This window comes from Xenopus tropicalis, chromosome 7 (genome assembly GCF_000004195.4).
Source record: "Xenopus tropicalis strain Nigerian chromosome 7, UCB_Xtro_10.0, whole genome shotgun sequence".
Lineage (NCBI taxonomy): Eukaryota > Metazoa > Chordata > Amphibia > Anura > Pipidae > Xenopus > Xenopus tropicalis.
In genome coordinates, this window is record NC_030683.2 from 63,527,167 (window position 1) to 63,545,162 (window position 17,996).

The window sequence follows — 17,996 nt, forward strand, 5'->3', positions numbered from 1 at the left end:
TGATTGGCTGTTGGTGGGTCCACTCATTATTTCTAACTTTGAACGGCAAATATCCAGTGACTAACTTTGGAAAGTTTAACAACCCTGGAATTAATACTTAAAAAATGGCATCAGTTTAAATATAAACCAATGAAATTTAATGGGTGGAAATGGATTGGCTGCTGGTGGCTCCTCCCACTTTTTCTAACCCTGAATACGCAGTCAGCTAGAGATTGACTATGCAATTTTTGGGAACCCTGACATAAATAGTGTGAGAAGGGCAGCATTTTAAATTTAAACCAAAAAAAATTCAATAGGTTAAGTCTGGTTGGCTGTTGGTGCTCAATCCACTTTTTAAAACCTAAAAAATGCAGTCCCCTAGTGACCCTGGTGTTAATACTGTGAGAATGGCCGCAGGTTGAATTTAACCATTGAAAATCAATAGTTAAAATAGGATTGGCTTTTGGTGGCTCCACCCACTTTTTCTAACTCTGAACCGGTTGACTAGCTCTGCAAAGTTTGGGGACCTTAGTATTAATATTTAAAGAATGGCAGCAGTTTAAATTTAAACATATGAAATTTGATTGGCTGTTGGCCCCACCCACTTTTCTAAACTTGGAACGTAGTCACCCAGTGACAAATTGTGCAAAGTTTTGGGACCCTGACATTAAACATGTGAGAATGGCAGAAGTTAAAATTTCTCCACTGAAAACTATGACAGAAATGTGATTGACTTTTGGCGGCCCCGCCCACTTTTTCTAACCTTGAGTACGTAGTCACCCAGTGACTGACTGTGCAAAGTTTGGAAACCCTGGCATCGAACTAATAAAATTCAATAGGTGAAATCTGATTGGCTGTTGGTGCCTCTGCCCACTTTCTAAAAACTAAAACTGTAGTCCCCTAGTGAAAATTTTGGGGACCCTGGTGTTAATACTGTGAGAATGGCAGCAGGTTGAATTTCCCTATTGAAAGTCAATAGGTGATTGGCTGTTGGTGGCTCCACCCATTAAAAAAAAATCCATGAATACATATTCACCCAGTACGGATGCAATGTTGGAAGCGCATGGAAAATACAAACAAAAGACACATAAAGAACAGATTGTAAAAGCAAACGTAACGGTGGTATGATGTGTGCACAGTGAATCAACACCCACTTGTGCTGAATATATGCTCACCAGATATCAATGGATACAAGGCCATATTAAAAAACGTAATTTGATTGTAGGTGTAGCCAGAATCCTCAATGGGATGTACCAGAAAAAGAGAACAAGGAATAGTGTGATAATGTTTATTTTAGAACAAAAGCTGCGCAGTGCAGACTACTCAATTTGGAGAAAACAGCAAGGCAAAAGGAAAACTCTTGACGCGTTTCGCGTGCTACACGTCACGCTTCCTCAGGAGCAATAAAAACGAACATAGTCACCCAGCGACTGACTATGTTTGGGAACCCTGGTGTTATTACTGTGAGAATGGCAGCAGGTTGAATTTTCACCAAGTAAATAGGTAAAATCCGATTCAGCATCCAACAATCATATTTTCATTCAGTCTGACCCCATGACTATGTGATTCAAGTTCAGCGAGTGTAGCCTCAAAGCTGTTAGATTGGCAGCAGTTTGAATTTCCCCCTTTAAAGTCAACTGGTGAAACTTGATTGCCTGTTGTTGGCCCCTCCCACTTTGGGTCATCCAACAAATGTCACTGTTTCATTCGTGGTGACCCCATGATTATGTTATTCAAGTTTGGGGGGGGGGGGGTGGAGCTTCAAAGCTGTAAGTGTGGCAGCAGTTTGAAAATCTTCCCTGTCAAAGTCAATGGAAACATTGGGGTGTAAAAAAAAAAATTGCCAGTGTCTTTTTAAATACCACTGGAATGTTATCCCTAGTCCTGGGGATGATTCTTTCTTTCCCCAGAATGCCAAATTTGTAGCAGTATAGCTGTCATCTAATAAATCTTGTCAGGGATAATATTACACTGATTCCTGCTTGACCCAAAAAAGTAAAATAACTAAAACAAAATCTAACCAATTTATTAAAAATTCAAAACAATACCTTATTATTTGTACATATATTTCAAAATGCAGTACATTTAGAAAGTAAAGTACCGCAAAACTGTCATCATTATCATCAAATGTGAATGAAGCCAAGATAAAAAAAAAAATGCTACAAAGGCTCATCGTATGCAAAAGTCTTTTCATAAAAGTTAATGAAAGACCTAGAACTTGGTTATATTAATACAAAACAGATACATCTGCAGCCAAATTCAACAAAATACTCAGCAAAGTATTCACTTTGTTTCAAACAGTGCTTCATTTTCTTGTATTTTCCACTTCAATACTTGCAAGAGCCAGGACCTTGTCTCCTGATCCTATGCACACAGAGAAACATATTTTAGTAGTGACATATAAACATTAACAAGTATAAAAGTTAAATAAAAAATATATGCATGATCACAAATGCATTTAGTAGTGCTGAAATGTCTGGGCAAGGAAATGAACAAAAACGTTCTAGGGACAAATTGTAAACTATTAGTTTCTGCAAGTTTTGGGTTACAATTACTATTAACAGAATTTAAATAGTCTTTGCTTTATTTCCATACTACTTTTAGGGGTAAAAAAAAAATCAGCTAGCAGGGTGCCCAAATGATTACACATACCACATTTGATGTTTTATTTTTATTTTACTTCGAAAAATCAATAAAACATCTAATTTGCTCAAGCTTTTAACCCTTTCACTGCCAGCAATTTTGAACAAAGTGAAACTTCTACTGCCACACAGTTTTTGAACATTTTGCACTGTTTCCCACTTGTATAGGTCAAAAACTCCCAGCAGTACATTACCAAATTTCCAAAGCATTGCTCCAGAAAGCTGCATACTTTAGATTTCAAGGTCAAAAATTCCACTAACAGAAGGTTTATCCCAGAAAATTATACATTTTAGAAAGAACAGATTCTGTGGAATCCAGAATAGGTAGAACTATATGTCTACTCCAAACTATCAAGTTGCAATGCTTTCCTAAAGTTATTGGCTTTTATCAAAATTTCTTAAATTTCTTAAAAATCGCGTCAAAGCTTCCTGTCTATAGTATCTTATCTCCAACAGGTCATAAAGTAACCAGATAAAACACCCTAAATATGAACGCCAGGGGTCCACTGAACAGTTTGATGCCCAATATGTATAGGTTTACCTAAGTATGTGGCATGTAGGGGCCCCAATGTGAACATACCCCCATATGATCTATCATTTCTGTAATTTCAGCTTCTGCAAAATCAACAAATTTACATCCTTTATGTGGGATAACGCTACAAAAAAAGTACACTCACCCCAGAAAGCCATATATTTTTGGAAAGTACACATTCCCCCGAATCTAAAATGGGTACCTGTGTCTTTCTACTCCAAAGTACCAAGCCACAAAGCTTTTCTAAAGTTGGCATTTTTGATAACATTTCCAAAGATCCTCTCAAAGCTTCCAGTTCGCAGCATCTTATCTCCCATGTATCATTAGGTACCAAGAGAAAACACCCTGAATTTGAACGCCAGGGGGCCATTAAACTGTTTGATACCAAATATGTATCGGTTTACCTAAGTATGTTGTATGTAGGGGCCCCGATATGAACATACCCCCATATAAATCTATCATTTCTGTCATTGCAGCTTCGACAAAATCAACACATTTACATAATTTTATGTTGGATAAAGTTAGTAAAAAGTACGCTCACCCCAGAAAGTCATATATTTTTGGAAAGTATACATTCCCCGAAATCTAAAATGGGTACCCATGTCTTTCTACTCCAAAAGTACCAAGCCGCAAAGCTTTCCTAAGTTTGCAGATTTTATGACATTTCCAAAAATCACCTCAAAACTTCCAATATGCAGCATCTTATTTTCTATAGGTCATTAGGTACCAAGATAAAACACCCTAAATATGAACCCCAGAGGTCTACTGAACAGTTTGATGCCCACTGTACATAGGTTTATCAAAGCACATGGCACTTAGAGACCCCAAAATATACCTAATAATATACACTAATTTCATGGCTTACCTTTACCTAATTCATAAACACATGGCAGTTTTATGTGGAATAGAAACAGCAGAAATGTAGGGTAACACCTGAAAACCATATATTTTTGGAAAGTACACATTCTGACAAATCCAACATGGGTAAAGAGTCCTTTCTACACCAAAGTACCAATCTGCAAAGCTTTCCTAAAGCTAGTGGTTTCTGTGACATTTCAGAAAATCGCCTAAAAATGTTACAATTTGCCGCATTTATCTCACACAATTTCTTGCATACAAAGGAAAATCACCCCAAATAGGAACACCAGAGGTCTACTGAACAGTTTGATAGCCTATATGCATAGATTTACCAAACTATGCGGAGTACAGGGGCACCCAAATAAAAATAGTGGATATTCACATATGACGCTCCGGCTCATGCAGTTTTTGCACCCGGTATGTGCATTATGTGCCATAAGACCCCCTTAACTAGTACAGACCCTAGAAAAGCATACATTTTCCAAAAGTACACATTCTGACAAAACAAAAATGTGTAAATACATCTTTCTAATGCAAACTACCACACTACAAAGCTATGCTAAATAGAACTGTTTTTATAACATTTCTGAAAATCGTCACAAAGCTTGCATTTTGCCCAATTATGTACCCCCACATTTCATAACGTATCAACATGAAACACTCTAAATATGAACACCAGGGGTCTACTGAACAGTTGATGCCCTATATGCATAGATTTACCAAACTATGTGGGGTACAGAGAAAGCCAAATTGAAATACAGCAGACAAAATGTCCATGTGCAAAGACAAGTAACAAAGAACAATGTGAAATGCAGCAAAATTGCTTAAATCCCCACCAAAAAACCTAAAATCAATGTTTTTTTTTTTTTTATTTCCTAGTGATATCTGCAGTCAGAATCACAGTTGCAATAAAATGACTAAAAATGCACGTAAATCACAAAAAAATTAATAAAAACACAAACATAATACACAAAAGGTATTTGCAGTGCGGTTAGCGAATACGCTATCCGCCATGGCAATAAAACATTTTTTTCAGGCAAGAAAAAAAACATTTTCTGTGATTTTGGTGCATTTTTGTCATTTAATTGCATTTTTAGCCATTTTAACACATGGCAAAATGAGTGCCGTAAGTGCTGTGAATGTGTGAAACCCGCCAACCCACCCCCAAAATGTAAGAGTGTGTGTATAAGTGTAAGAATAAGTGTGTATTAGTGTAGAATCTCCGTGTCAGGCTTTTCCCATGGGGCCCCTGGGCAATCACGCCCAGGGGCCACTATTTACCCCCCCCCTGCTCGTTCCCTAGGGGGTTCTTTACCCTGCACTCGCTCTCTGCACTCAGATTAAGCAGGGAGCGCAGAGAACGAGCGCAAGATAAAGAAAACGTAGTTCCTCCATGGGTGTCGTTTAACATCTTTTTATGCCAGCATGTAGGAGCTACATGCTTGGCAGGGAAAGGGTTAAACATGGCCATTTATATCCTGACAAACGCTACCATCACATATGGACAGAAAGATGCATTTTAGTAAAGTCTGGGAATTAACATTTGTGAAAATGTTGCATCCTTTTTATAAACTATTTATGATTTCCAAAGGAAAACAGAAAACTGTTCCAAAGTTTTTCTGCTTAGGAAAGACATGAGAAAATTCTGTTTTCCTTATGAACAAATACTCCTCAACTGTACAAATGAAAGAACTGACAAGCAGGTGGGGTTGTTGTTACAAAATAATTTTTTTCTTGTTACAAAGTTTATAAACAGTTACTAAAATGAATGAAAAAGGAAAGTTTTTTTTAAAGAAAGAGGATATAAAAGCCTCTTCTTTTCAGACAGCTACTGGAACAAACAGGATGCAGGAGGCCTCTCTATTCAGACATCTCCTTCTTTAATGTCATTAACCTGGAGAGAAAGAAAAGCATCTTTGTGCCCCCCTGTGACCAATGCTGACCATGCAAATACTGTTTTGTATCAGTACCAGTCACGATTATGCCACTTCAGATGCATGTGACTTTAGATGTGGCTGTCACAGCCTCGCACACAGGTTAGACTAGCATCACAGCACCCAAAGACCAACCAAAACTCACAAACTCATACAAAACTTGTTTCCACCACTCTTGTACTTCTCACACTGGCAATGAGAGATGCTAAGCACTCTAATCTTAAAAGGGTTAACGTCACTGAGTTGACCCACTCTTCCTACCAACAGTCAAGTATATCAAATTAAACCTATAACCAGTTTTTGATACCACCGGTATAACTAGTATGGGTTCTGGGACAATAAATGTGTTTTAGTTTATGTTATGGTGTGACCTCCACATTATGTACTTATGAAGGGACCTAATGTGAACTCTCACCCCCACATGGGCTTTCACTCCCCCACATGGCATGGCTCTTACCAGCCAGGGCTTAGAGCAGGGCATCCCAGGTTGTGAGACCTTTACACATGGCTGGTTCCAGACCCTAGTGAACAGAGGCCCGTTAAATATCTGTTCCTCATACATGAGGGAAGATTTGTGGATACCTTGGCCTGCTTTATTAAATCTTACAGGCCTGTATTGTGTTGCACAGGGTGGAAACTTTTTTCCAGTGCAATTACATGTGGTTTTTTTTAAGGAGGGGGGCGGTTTCTGCCAAACACTTCATTAATTTCTATTTGCAGAAACTTTAGATTTTGTGGGGGGTTTTTAACAGAAGAACATACCAAATGTACTTTTTCTTATGGACAGAACCTTTATAGCAATTAAACAGACAACACATACCCAAACCTTCTGAGACCTTCTGAAACTGGTTAAAAACAGCCCCCGCATTCTCAGAGAGAAAAGCTTCATCTTCAGGTGAAAGCTACAAGAAATAAAACATTAGAGTAAAACCCTGTAATTGTCAACCAATAAGATATCTACAGTACAATAAATTTTAGTTTCAATGTTTTCATTCCAAATGGTTATCTACTTCATAGGTTTTGGGAGCATATTGTAAAATACCAAAAAATACCAGTCTAATGAGGGGGTACCCAAAAGTTGGCCATAATCTGCAAATCCCCCATGCTGGTTACTAATAAACCCAACAGCCCAGCATTTCCCAGATAACTCCATTAAATCCCAACTTTCAATTAGTACAGTGTTTAAAAGGAACTCTCCCTCTAAATATTGCTAACCTCTATAAAGCACACATAAAACAGCCCATACTTGAACCATATGGGGTATATTTATCATGCTGTGTAAAAAGTGGAGTGGAACATTACGGTGATGGTGCTCATAGCAGCTGATCAGAAGCTTTGCTTTGGTTTTCCAAGTGTTGGAATCTAGTTGCTGATTGGTTGCACTGGGCAACATCACCAGTAATGCGTCACTGCATTTTTTACACAGCATGATAAATATATGTTTTCATATAAAGCCTTTTATAAAAATATATTTTTCTAATATGTGCTTTTAGATGATCAAAAATCTAATTGGAAGGATTCGGCCAAATCCATGACTCTGGGCGAACCAAATCCCAATGCTTAAAGGAGAAGGACAGTCAAAATCTATTAAGCACACTATTAAATAGTACTACTATTGCTGTGTAAAAACGCTATATTCCTGGCTTGCCTAATGAAAGATTTACAGAGATACACATACTAGAACCTACATACTTGTTTCAGTGAACGGCGGCGCCATCTTTAACAAGGGATGCCCACTCCCCTTCCCTCAATGTCTGTACTGCGCATACTGCCCCCAACAGCCTTCCTGCAGCCCCCCGCGTCTTTCTGTGTCTCCCCCCCCCCCAGCAGCTGCGTCCACTCGCCTCTTGTGAGCACCCCGCTCGTGTGCTCCTGTTGTTTATGCAACTCGGCTCCCCCTGCTCGCATCCTCTCCTCTGGCATCTCCCTGTCTCCCCGCTCGTGTCCTGGTGTGTGTCAAACTTGCCTGTCAGCACAGACTGCCCCCCCTCGCATCCTCTCCTCTGGCATCTCCCCGCTCCTGTCCTGGTGTGTGTCAAACTCGCCTGTCAGCACAGCGCCACCACCGGTTTGTTAAAGTGAAAGGTGCCTCTCCTCCCCAAGCACTTGCCTGCCGGCCGGCTCTGATCCCGCCCCGCTCGCCGCTTGCCTCTTCCCCCACTAGCACCTGCGTCCCAAGCCTAGGGGGAGCCTCCTGTTTGTGCGCATGCGCCGCCTACAGTCGAGTCTCCAAGTCTGGGTAAGAGTGAGGCATTATGGGAATCTTCTCTACCCTGTTCAGCGTTTTTCTAAGTGTTTGGCTTCAGATCTTCTGAATGGGAGAAATATGGGGAGACTTAAGGGCACTATTGAGACAACTGAAGGTATGCCTGCATTTTGAGATTGACTCTTTATTACCCTTTCCTTCTCCTTTAAAATCATGTGACTTTGTCACAAACAATAAGTTGAAAAATTTTCACACCGAGCGCATGGTTGTCTTTAACCCTTCCTTATCCTAATTTACATATGCAAATTAGGATTTGGATTCAGTTCAGTATTCAGCCAAATCTTCAGCAAAGGATTCAGGTTTTGGCTGGATCCTAAAATAGTTGGTTTGGTGCATCTCTATCAAAAATAAAAAGTACTAAAGGCCATCTAAGACTCCCTCAAGCTGCTCTTGCACATAAGCAAAGAGCATACAAACACAGCCTAGGCCACTTCAGCCAAAGAATTGACAGAATATTGTTGGTTTAGGTGCAGTAACACCAAAAAAGTAATTAAAATATAATGTACTATTGCCCTACACTAGTAAAACTGGTGTGTTTGCTTCAGAAACACTACTGTAGTTTATATGAACAAGCTGCTTCATAGCTGTGTGGGAAGCCATTAGAACTAGAAAAAAAGGCATATACCACTGTATTTTACAGAACGTTTCCAGCTTCAATGGTCGCCCTAGTGGCTAGACAGCAGCTTGTTTATACAAACTATAGTAGTCCACATGTTTCCTGTTACAGAACTTGCATTTGTTCTCATTCCTGATATGATGCAAGTCCAATAACCATCACAAAATGGTGGCTCAAGGCAAAAAAAATGTAAAATTGGAAATCATTATTTATATGCATAAGCCAATTTGATGAGATTCATATTAGAATATACAGTAAATGACGTCAGGATATATAGATTTCAAACTTATATACTCAAAATTTACTTTGTGTAAACCCCCACAATATACAACAACATTGCACAACAGAACTCTCCAAAACCAAGGTGCACTACGAACTTGCATAATGCAACAGATTATTTTTTTTAAAAAAACTCATTATGGTATCACTCCAAAAATGTATAAACCTTTTAAATACCACTATGACATAGCTAACCATCTTAACATATATTAAACAAAATCATTAGTAGTGCAAAAAAAATACTCAATATTGCTTATGCTGTAACTAACTACCACTCTCTACACAGTCTCACACAACTCAGCTAATGTGAGGCAGGAGTAAATTCCTATAAACAATGTTGCAATACTCATAAATGGCAGCCAATGCAACTGCAGTTGCTGAACTGCATGTGTTAACCTTGTCAATAGGGTGGCAATATAAGTAAGATGAAACTACTACATTTATTATATATATATATATATATATCAGTCTTTATAGTGTCTGCACTCCAAAGCTTGTAACCTTGCGGGGTGCACAGCCAAATTTTGAGTATTCAGCAATAAATAATCTGTGACCGGCACACCCTTTAAAATCATCATTATCATCGTTTATTGTAGACATATTGTTTAAAAGAATCAGACGTTTCGGTCCTCAACAGTAATAGTAGGGCTGGCCGGGTGGTCCAAGGATAGCTACACATGCCACATCATCATAAACGCCTTTGTTTTTTGGCCCTGGGGTATACAGCGATTAAATGTAAATGTAAAAAAAAAGAAAAAGCAAATACACAAACATAAATTAACAGATAAATTATTAAATGAAATGAATACAACAATTACATCTAAGTAGCTTGATACAATAGATAAAAAGAAATATCTGCGTTTAGATTTACCTTTTCTCCAAGTTTCTGCAACGCAATCAGGATCTCCCCTTTCTGCTGTGTGTATAGATCTCTTCCTAGTTTGCCTACCATTAAATCCCGATCTAGCTAACAGGAAAACAACCAACAAAAAAGTATTAAATAAACTATTTTGCAGAAAAAACTGTACTGGTGAAATATTTTATTCTGTTACCTCTGCTAAACGTGTTCGTAGCTGCCCAGGCTGTTTTTTAGCAAACATTCTGATCACCTCGGGAGTCTTAAAGGCTTGGCTGATAGCTGCCTGTATTGCCTGTATAGGAATGGAAAAATGTAAAATATGACATAACAGTAAACACGGAATTAATAAGAAACACCAATAAATGCAAATATGTCATGGAAATGCTATTTCCACAGGTTTGGAAATACACTTGACTGAAATACGCCAGGTATTTTCGATATGTGACCAAACTCTTGCAAGATGGATTGTGCAAATACGTATTTACGTCGTTGTATGCTGTAACTTATTGACAATAAGTCCGGCTACATTTTGCTTTAAGATTGCTTTCCCGCTTGGCTCTTTTTTTTGCAAAAATGTACTAAAATTCTTCCGAGGTGTCTTCCTTCAAGGCTTTTTTTGATACGGAACGTGTACAGAGCATGTGACACTAGCATGTGACAGTACAATGGAAAGAGAAGTGGCACTGTAGCAATGACGGCACACAGATGTATTTTGTCATTACAAACGCGCAACAGCAGAATTATGGTGAATGAGAAAAATCTGAAATGTATGTTGGGAAAAAAAACTACAGGCTGAGAAACAGCCGTGTGCTGTTTTATTGCTGTAGTTATGCTTAAATCTGCGGTTTTAAAAATGCAACGTAAAGACGCCTTGTGTGACCTCGCCCTAAGAATGATCTATCACTTTAACTCCTTGCTATGACTTTTAAACAATGTTGCAAAAGCCAGTCTCCTATAGCAAGACAGGTCTGTCAATCCACTGCCTTCTGTTACATTGTTGCAAAAGCCAGAGCCATCAGGACAGAGAACAGAAAAGCACAAACACTGCTTTTAAAAGCAATAATATATACAAATAACTTGATAACACTTCAAATGTGTAATGAATGTATATTGCAAAGTTGGTTAGAATTATGTTTTGTTTTTAGGCAAAAAATTGCAGGGGGGGGGAGTTCTTAAATGGCATTTAAAAGTGGGTTATGGTTTTACATGCCGAGATACAGTTTATAGGGGGAAAACTTGCAACAAGGTGATATATGACAAATGTGAAAGATGATTACAGAGTGGCTGGGGCTAGTGAATTATAAAGCAGAAATGGGGCACTGGAATAAAAAATGCCACATGCATCTGAATTTCTTTTATTGTCATATAACAAGAATATTTTTAATCTAATATTTCCATGATAATTTTTCATGTTTAATTGGGTTGTACAGGTGCACAGTATGTATACTGTGTAATGTAATTAGACAAGAAAGGCTTTGAATTATATACTTTACATAAAAACATTTTTAAAAGCTTTCTGGGATCGTAGCAAAAATCTTCTCTCTTTCTGTGCATTCATGGCACATTAATGTAATACAAAAGCCTCTCCTCCACCACCATCCACTGTCCCTCTCAAAGCTCCCCCGTGCAGGAGCTATTCTGTTCAGAAGTCTCCTTGTGAGCTAACCAACAATAAATCTGCTGAGTTGCGTGCTGTCAGTCTTCTGATCCTCTTCTGTCATTTGTAGATACAGATCTTGCAGGAGTATGCACAGTTAATGCTGATTCAGGACATATATTCAACTGCGCATGCTACTCCAAGATCTGTGTCGTCGCTCTACCAGAAGCAGTGTCGGACTGGGAACCTAGGGGCCCCACCAGAAAACCTTAGACCCTAGGCCCACTTTCCAAACTATTTTTCTTCCTTTCCTCACTCAACCTCTTTATTTTCTTAGTCTCTTTTATTTACATGCTAGCATCTATTCTTCCATCTATTTCTCCTCTTTGTTCCCATTCAGAAATAGGGAATGACCATGAAACAGGCCAAATGGTCAAAAGGCAGGAGGGCCAACTGGGAGTTTTCCTGGTATCCTGGTGGGCCAGTTTTACACTGACCAGAAGAGGATGTGAAGAGAGTGGAAGATGGCCCATTTGAACTTTGCTGTGCAACTGTGCAAATTTATGGCAGGTCAGGACAATTAAAAGAGATGCTGCAGGGAGGGAGCTTGGAGGGGGTGGCAGTGGAGTGGGGCTAGGTTTTAATTTTCCTTTAACATTCAACATAACCCTCTATGGATGAATAACAGAGCTAGGTTTCACCTGGGATTATAATCAAAATGATACCATAGCAAAAGATAAATATAATAGTAAAAAAAAAATACTACATTTATAGAAAAAATAACCCTTCCCACAAAAACATATACAGCAGCGGAAGTCCTCATTTACCGGGAGTACTTTCTGGGTTGTTGCTTTAAAACATTTTTTTTTTTATAACTGCTTTCTATTTTTATTATACTTACTATACTTTTATTATATAACTATAAGTTCCATGCAGGATGCTGCCACTTTGCAGAGCGATTTGAAAAAAATTGGAAAACTGGGCAGCAAACTGGAAAATGAGGTTCAATGTGGAGAAGTGCAAAGTTATGCACTTTGGAAGAAATAATGTAAACGTGAACTATCTACTAAATGGTAGTTTGTTGGGAGTATCCTTAATGGAGAATGATCTACGGGTTTTTGTAGATGACAAGTTGTCTAATTTCTCAAATAAAGTTCTGTCGTGTATAAAAAAAAGGCATTGACTCAAGGGATGATAACATAATTTTGCCTCTTTATAGGTCCCTGGTAAGGCCTCACCTTGAGTATGCAGTGCAGTTTTGGGCTCCAGTCCTTAAGAAGGATATTAATGAGCTGGAGAGAGTGCAGAGATGTGCAACTAAACTGGTAAAGGGGATGGAAGATTTAAGCTATGAGGTTAGACCGTGCGCTTGCGAGGGGACAGGATTACTAATTACATAATGTACAAGTACATTAGAGGGGATTATAGGCAGATTGGGGGTGTTCTTTTTTCCCATAAAAACAATCAATGCACCAGAGGCCACCCCTTTAGATGAGAGGAATGGAGTTTCCATTTGAAGCAGCGTAGGTGGTTTTTCACGGTGAGGAGAGAGATACACAGGTAGGAGCCTGCAAAATTTGTTGTGAATTCCGTGTTTACTCCAGTGTTTACGTTTACTTCTGCCCTAATGGTAACATTGTTAATTGATAAGTTTTCGCTATTTTATTAATTATACACCTTAAAAATAGAACAAATGTGCCTTTTGTGTTGCTTTATTAAAATTTTCCCAAAACATTACCCAACCTTTCTACTTATTTCTGCCTACTTTTCAGGCTGTGTAGGAGAGCAAATGGCTCATATAAATTTGTATTGTAGAATGCCAGCTATGCAAAAGCTAGGTAGACCTGATAAAGAACTTTCAATGAGTAAAGCCAGAGCTGTAATTGATTTTTTTCAGAGAGGATCTATTAGGAACTCCAACACATATATATGTTGTAAAGGTAACAGTCCCCGATTTCAATTTGGCTAAAAAGGGATTATGTATTATTTATCGCTGTCTACATGATAAAAGTGATTTCAAGGAATATATGCAATATGCCCCCTTTAAGTGGTACCTAAAACAATTAAAAATAAATATCTCACCAGCTGCATCCCGCCCAACTCATCTATTAGAGTCATGTTACCAGACATAATTTTCTTCAATGAATCGTTAAATTCACTAAGCTGCTCTAGTGTTTCCTTCTTGGTTTCTTCGTACTCATCACCGTCAAGCTCTTCTCTGAAAAATAATAACCATTCCTTTTAGATATAAATTGTGTAACTTTTTTATATTTTCCCTACCACCAAAAGAAAGAAAAGCTGTCAAATTAAAAATTCCAAAGTTACTTAATGTCGTGCTCAGTTTTTCATTATAATTAATTAAGGTTTACATTAAGTCAAAGAAAGTCAAAGTCTCAAAAGAGAGTCAAAGAGGTCTGTTTATGATTATAGGTATATTTTTGCTTTTTAAAACTGGTATTTTGCATTTCTTTGAGTTGCTTTGTTCAAAAACTATTGCATTTCAGTGTATTTTTAGGACAAATTCAGTGTTCGTCTATATTAAGCAGTTAAAATAATTCATTCATGTGCTAATAAGTCAGTCAAGTCATTGGAGGCAGTGGAATTTGCCCCTGCTTGCCCTTGCTAAGCATCTCTGCACTGTCTTTGCTTGCAAAAGTTACAAAAGCTTTCATGTAAGTTAGGTTAAGTTCCTAGGCAAGTTTTAACATAGCATTATATATAACTTATGCAATTTGAGCAACTTTTACAACATGGCCGGACCCCCTTGTAAAGAAGGTTTCGCCAGGCCTGGCACAACACTACCCCCCGTCTCCTCCCTCCCCCCGATGGTGGCCCTGAATAGAACCCTATTTTAAGGTTTTCAGAAGACCAGGGAAAAAATGGTGTAAAATCCAAGAAACTGAAAAATCAGGGAAATGCATTAAGCATTATATATAGGTAGGACCAAAATAATGGTGTCAAATTAGGGAACAAATTGGGCAGTGTAATAAAGAAATAATTTTGATAGTCCCTCTCACCACCTTTTTTTTAGAGACACATGTTTACATTAAAAATACTGTAGGAAAGAACTGTTGGGAGGAAAAAAGGAATGCACTTGAAAGGGAAGAAGAAAGATGTTGGAGCAAAATGGCACAAACATGTAAAGGAAGATGAGCAAAGCAGAGTATGCCATCATGGAAAAGTGGTAGATTTTAAATGTTCATGTACAGTGTACTGTTATGGGAGCTAATGAGAACTGGGTGCATGTCCAAAATTACATGAGTTCTCATTACCTGATAGAAACTCCTAATATACCTATCACTGTAATTTTCCATATGAAAAATTCCTCATTGTGCAAAGGAATGAAAAGAGGAATAGCAAAGCAAGCAAGAACATCCTCAAAAGGAGCTGTAATTAAGGTTGGTGTGTAAGTTGTATGAATACAGCACTTTAGGGTTGCTCTTTACTTAAAAGTGTGACTAAGCAGCAGGCATTACAAGTTTAGTGCAAGTTTATTTACCTGCATTCTTCTAGGTCTTGAAGTTGTTGCATTAAACGGTCCAGTTGTTCTTCTAAGTTCTGTCTCAGTTTGATAGTTTCTGATTTCCCTCTTGAGGCCATTACAAATATTCACAATAACTTTTTAAAAAGAAAAAGAAAATATTTGCAACTCTGAAAATGACCCAGACAACAATAAGGTCCTTTATTCTGCAAATGGCTGATTGGAAATTTGCATGAAGTCAAGTGTATGGTTTTTATTCAAAATGCTGCTATATAATCATTGCAGAGAAATCCTCAATTTATTTTGCCAATTTTAATTAAAAATAATTTCTGAATCCCCTTAAGTCTTCCCCTGTTGATGCTGCCTATTTGATGACCCAGTCAATTAGCACAATGTCATCATAAAAATGTAATATACTCAATTTGCCTGGTAAATGTTTAAAAGAATATTTAACTTCCCATTCTGCTTTTTTTGTGCCAAATGGTGCTCTGACTGGTTTTCACGATCCTGCACCTACTGATGCTGTACACATGCTGTTCACGAGACCTTGATGTTAGTCAGTGAGAACACAAGAAACCTGTACAGAAGCATGGGGAATGAAATACTCCTTTAAGGCAGTTGGAACAGAAAAGAACATGTATTGATAAGGTTATGCCTTTTACTATACACAAATATGGTTTCAAACTGACATGGGGGCTGAGTCAGGCATGAAATCCTCCAAGAAATGTGGACCAAAATTCATAATTTGATACACAATGTAACTGTAAAGGTGGTACTACACTCCCGCTAAGGTAAAAAAAAAAAATATCCACTTCATGTTGGATACGTTTATAAATATATTGGATCAACTGCACAGTTTTAAAGAAAATCAGTAAGGATTTGCTTAATAATATCAAATACTTCAGCTAGCTAGTTTTTCCACCTCTGCAACCATCTCAGATGATAATGCTTCAATGAAAAAAACCGTTAGGAACAAACTTTTTTTTTCACACTTAATTGAGGTGGCAACATTTTCTAAAACTTAGAAACCTGCACATACCCTGTTGGACACAGATTTTAAGGCAGTAAAGGAGAAAGGGGGAAAAAAAGAAGAATCAACATCTTTGATAGAGAATGAAAGTATTTCAATTGGGGTAAAATATATAAAAACCTAAAGACATTCCTTTACAAATAGTATATAGACTTATAAAACAATTCTTATCATTTGATAAAACCTCTCATATGCATAAACATTGGTTATCAGCTACGTTTTTTAATATAAGCTGTGTTAAAATGTCATAAAACTGACAAGAGAAATAAGGCATACCGCCCAACAGTCCCGACTGCTCAAAAAAATCGCCCACGGCCCCTGATCGATGCTTAACGTTCCACAACTCCATTCATGACCAGCTCCTGCCTGACAGCTGAACCCAACACCACAAACCTCACCTTACGAGCCGTGTCATCACGACGTATGTAGTCCTGACGTCAACGTCTCGCGAGATGAGACTCGTGTCGTCAGCAGTAGCTGTCAGGTAGGAGTGAAGGAGCGAGTTGTTAATGTGGTTATGATTTAGCAGCAATCTGGGAGTGCGGGCTTCGTTAAGAAAAGTGGGACTGTTCGGTATGTGTCACTTCTAAAAACAGAACAATCAATAGCACTGTGATTTCGCCACTACTATTAGTGCTGTGTATTTTCAACCTAGCGGAGCATTGTTTTGCTTTCGCTTACTATAATCCTTAACATTAGCTGAGTTTCACTAATGAGCTCTGAATAAACAAACCGTCCTGTTTGTTTTGTGTTACAGAGAAACAAAAGCCCATTATGGAGGGAGTGTATCTGTGTGCTGGTAATCTAATGAAGTTCCTGGCAAAAAACGGGAAGCATCATGGTGTAGTTTCAGTTTTTTGTGTAGCTGTAAAAATAATAAAAAAAAAGTTGGGAGCTACTTAGAATCTAGTGTCTGAGGTTTGATGCACATTGGTATTTGTATATTTTTTGTATAGGCAATGGCACATGGGATGATTGTGAACATTTTGCCAACTGTGCTATTTTTCGTTTGCAGCAGTTAAAGGAACAGTAACACTAAAAAATGAAAGAGCTTTAAAGTAATAAAAATATAATGCACTGTTGCCCTGCGCTGGTAAAACTGGTGTGTTTGCTACAGTAACACTACTATAATTTATATAATAAGCTGCTGTGTAGCCACGGGGGCAGCCATTCAAGATGGAAAAAAGGAGAAAAGGCACAGCTTACATAGCAGATAACAGATAAGCTCTGTAGAATACAATAGTGTTTTATCTGTTATCTGCTATGTGCCTGTGCCTTTTCTCTTTTGAATGGCTGCCTCCATGGCTACATAGCATCTTATTTATATAAATTATAGTAGACTTTCTGAAGTAAACACACAACTTTTACCAGTGCAGGGCAGCAGCACATTATATTTTAGTTACTTTTATACACTTTCATTTTTTGGTGTTACTGTTCCTTTAATGATTCTGAACAATAATTGCTTGACCTGCGAGTTCACTAGTAGTCCCAAGAATTGCCAAGTGGTTGCTTACCTTTAATTACTTGGCTTTCATTCACTAAACTAAATTAGTTTCCAATTTATATGTATTATGAGTTTACAAGCTAAAGATTTAGGAGATAAAGGTACAAGAAGATAAAGGGGAACAGTATCTAAAAATGCTGCTCTACGTTGTCCATGTCTAATCTGCCCAGGTAGGGGATCGTTAATCCTTTTAACATCAGATTAAAGGACTGCATGGTGATTTAATGTTATATAGCTAGTGTACATTCCAAACATTAAACCATTCTGCACAGGAATGTCCGATCCACCAGATAAAGGGCCTTTGATTGTGCTTTTTGCCATTGGGAGCAAGGTGTGATCCTGTGTTTATCGAGAATCCATTCTATTACTTTCCATAAAGAAGTATTTTTGCTTGCTTGCCAACATATTTTTGTTGTTTG

General features: G+C 38.0%; 2 protein-coding genes across 14 annotated transcripts in view; one reads left to right on the forward strand and one right to left on the reverse strand.

The window, feature by feature from the left end:
- Positions 1–1,253: 1,253 nt before the first annotated feature.
- lzic (leucine zipper and CTNNBIP1 domain containing) lies at positions 1,254–16,487 on the reverse strand. Of its 5 annotated transcripts, none has more exon segments than NM_001017291.3 (7): positions 1,254–2,343; positions 6,766–6,847; positions 9,978–10,073; positions 10,159–10,257; positions 13,645–13,780; positions 15,062–15,180; positions 16,472–16,487. In NM_001017291.3, coding segments are annotated over 6 exon segments (573 nt in total). In that variant the 5' UTR covers positions 15,163–15,180; positions 16,472–16,487; the 3' UTR covers positions 1,254–2,284.
- The window catches only part of nmnat1 (nicotinamide nucleotide adenylyltransferase 1), a 35,970-nt gene continuing 34,428 nt past the window's right edge, over positions 16,455–17,996 (forward strand). For 3 of the 9 annotated variants that reach the window (XM_031905093.1, XM_012966629.3, XM_012966633.3), the window contains exon 1: positions 16,557–16,646. Coding sequence is in view for 1 of the 9 variants with exons in the window: in XM_012966632.3 (XP_012822086.1) it covers positions 16,526–16,557 (32 nt within the window). In the remaining 8 variants the exon portion in view is untranslated. 9 annotated transcript variants of the gene reach the window in all.

Excerpts from the sequence above, each read along its gene's own strand:
- lzic (XM_012966659.3), bottom strand. The coding sequence starts at position 15,162 with ATGGCCTCAAGAGGGAAATCAGAAACTATCAAACTGAGACAGAACTTA. Across the intron at positions 13,781-15,061 it reads CAAGACCTAGAAGAATGCAG|AGAAGAGCTTGACGGTGATG; the intron begins GTAAATAAACTT and ends ATTATTTTTCAG. Across the intron at positions 2,344-6,765 it reads GAAGGTCTCAGAAGGTTTGG|GATCAGGAGACAAGGTCCTG; the intron begins GTATGTGTTGTC and ends CTGTGTGCATAG.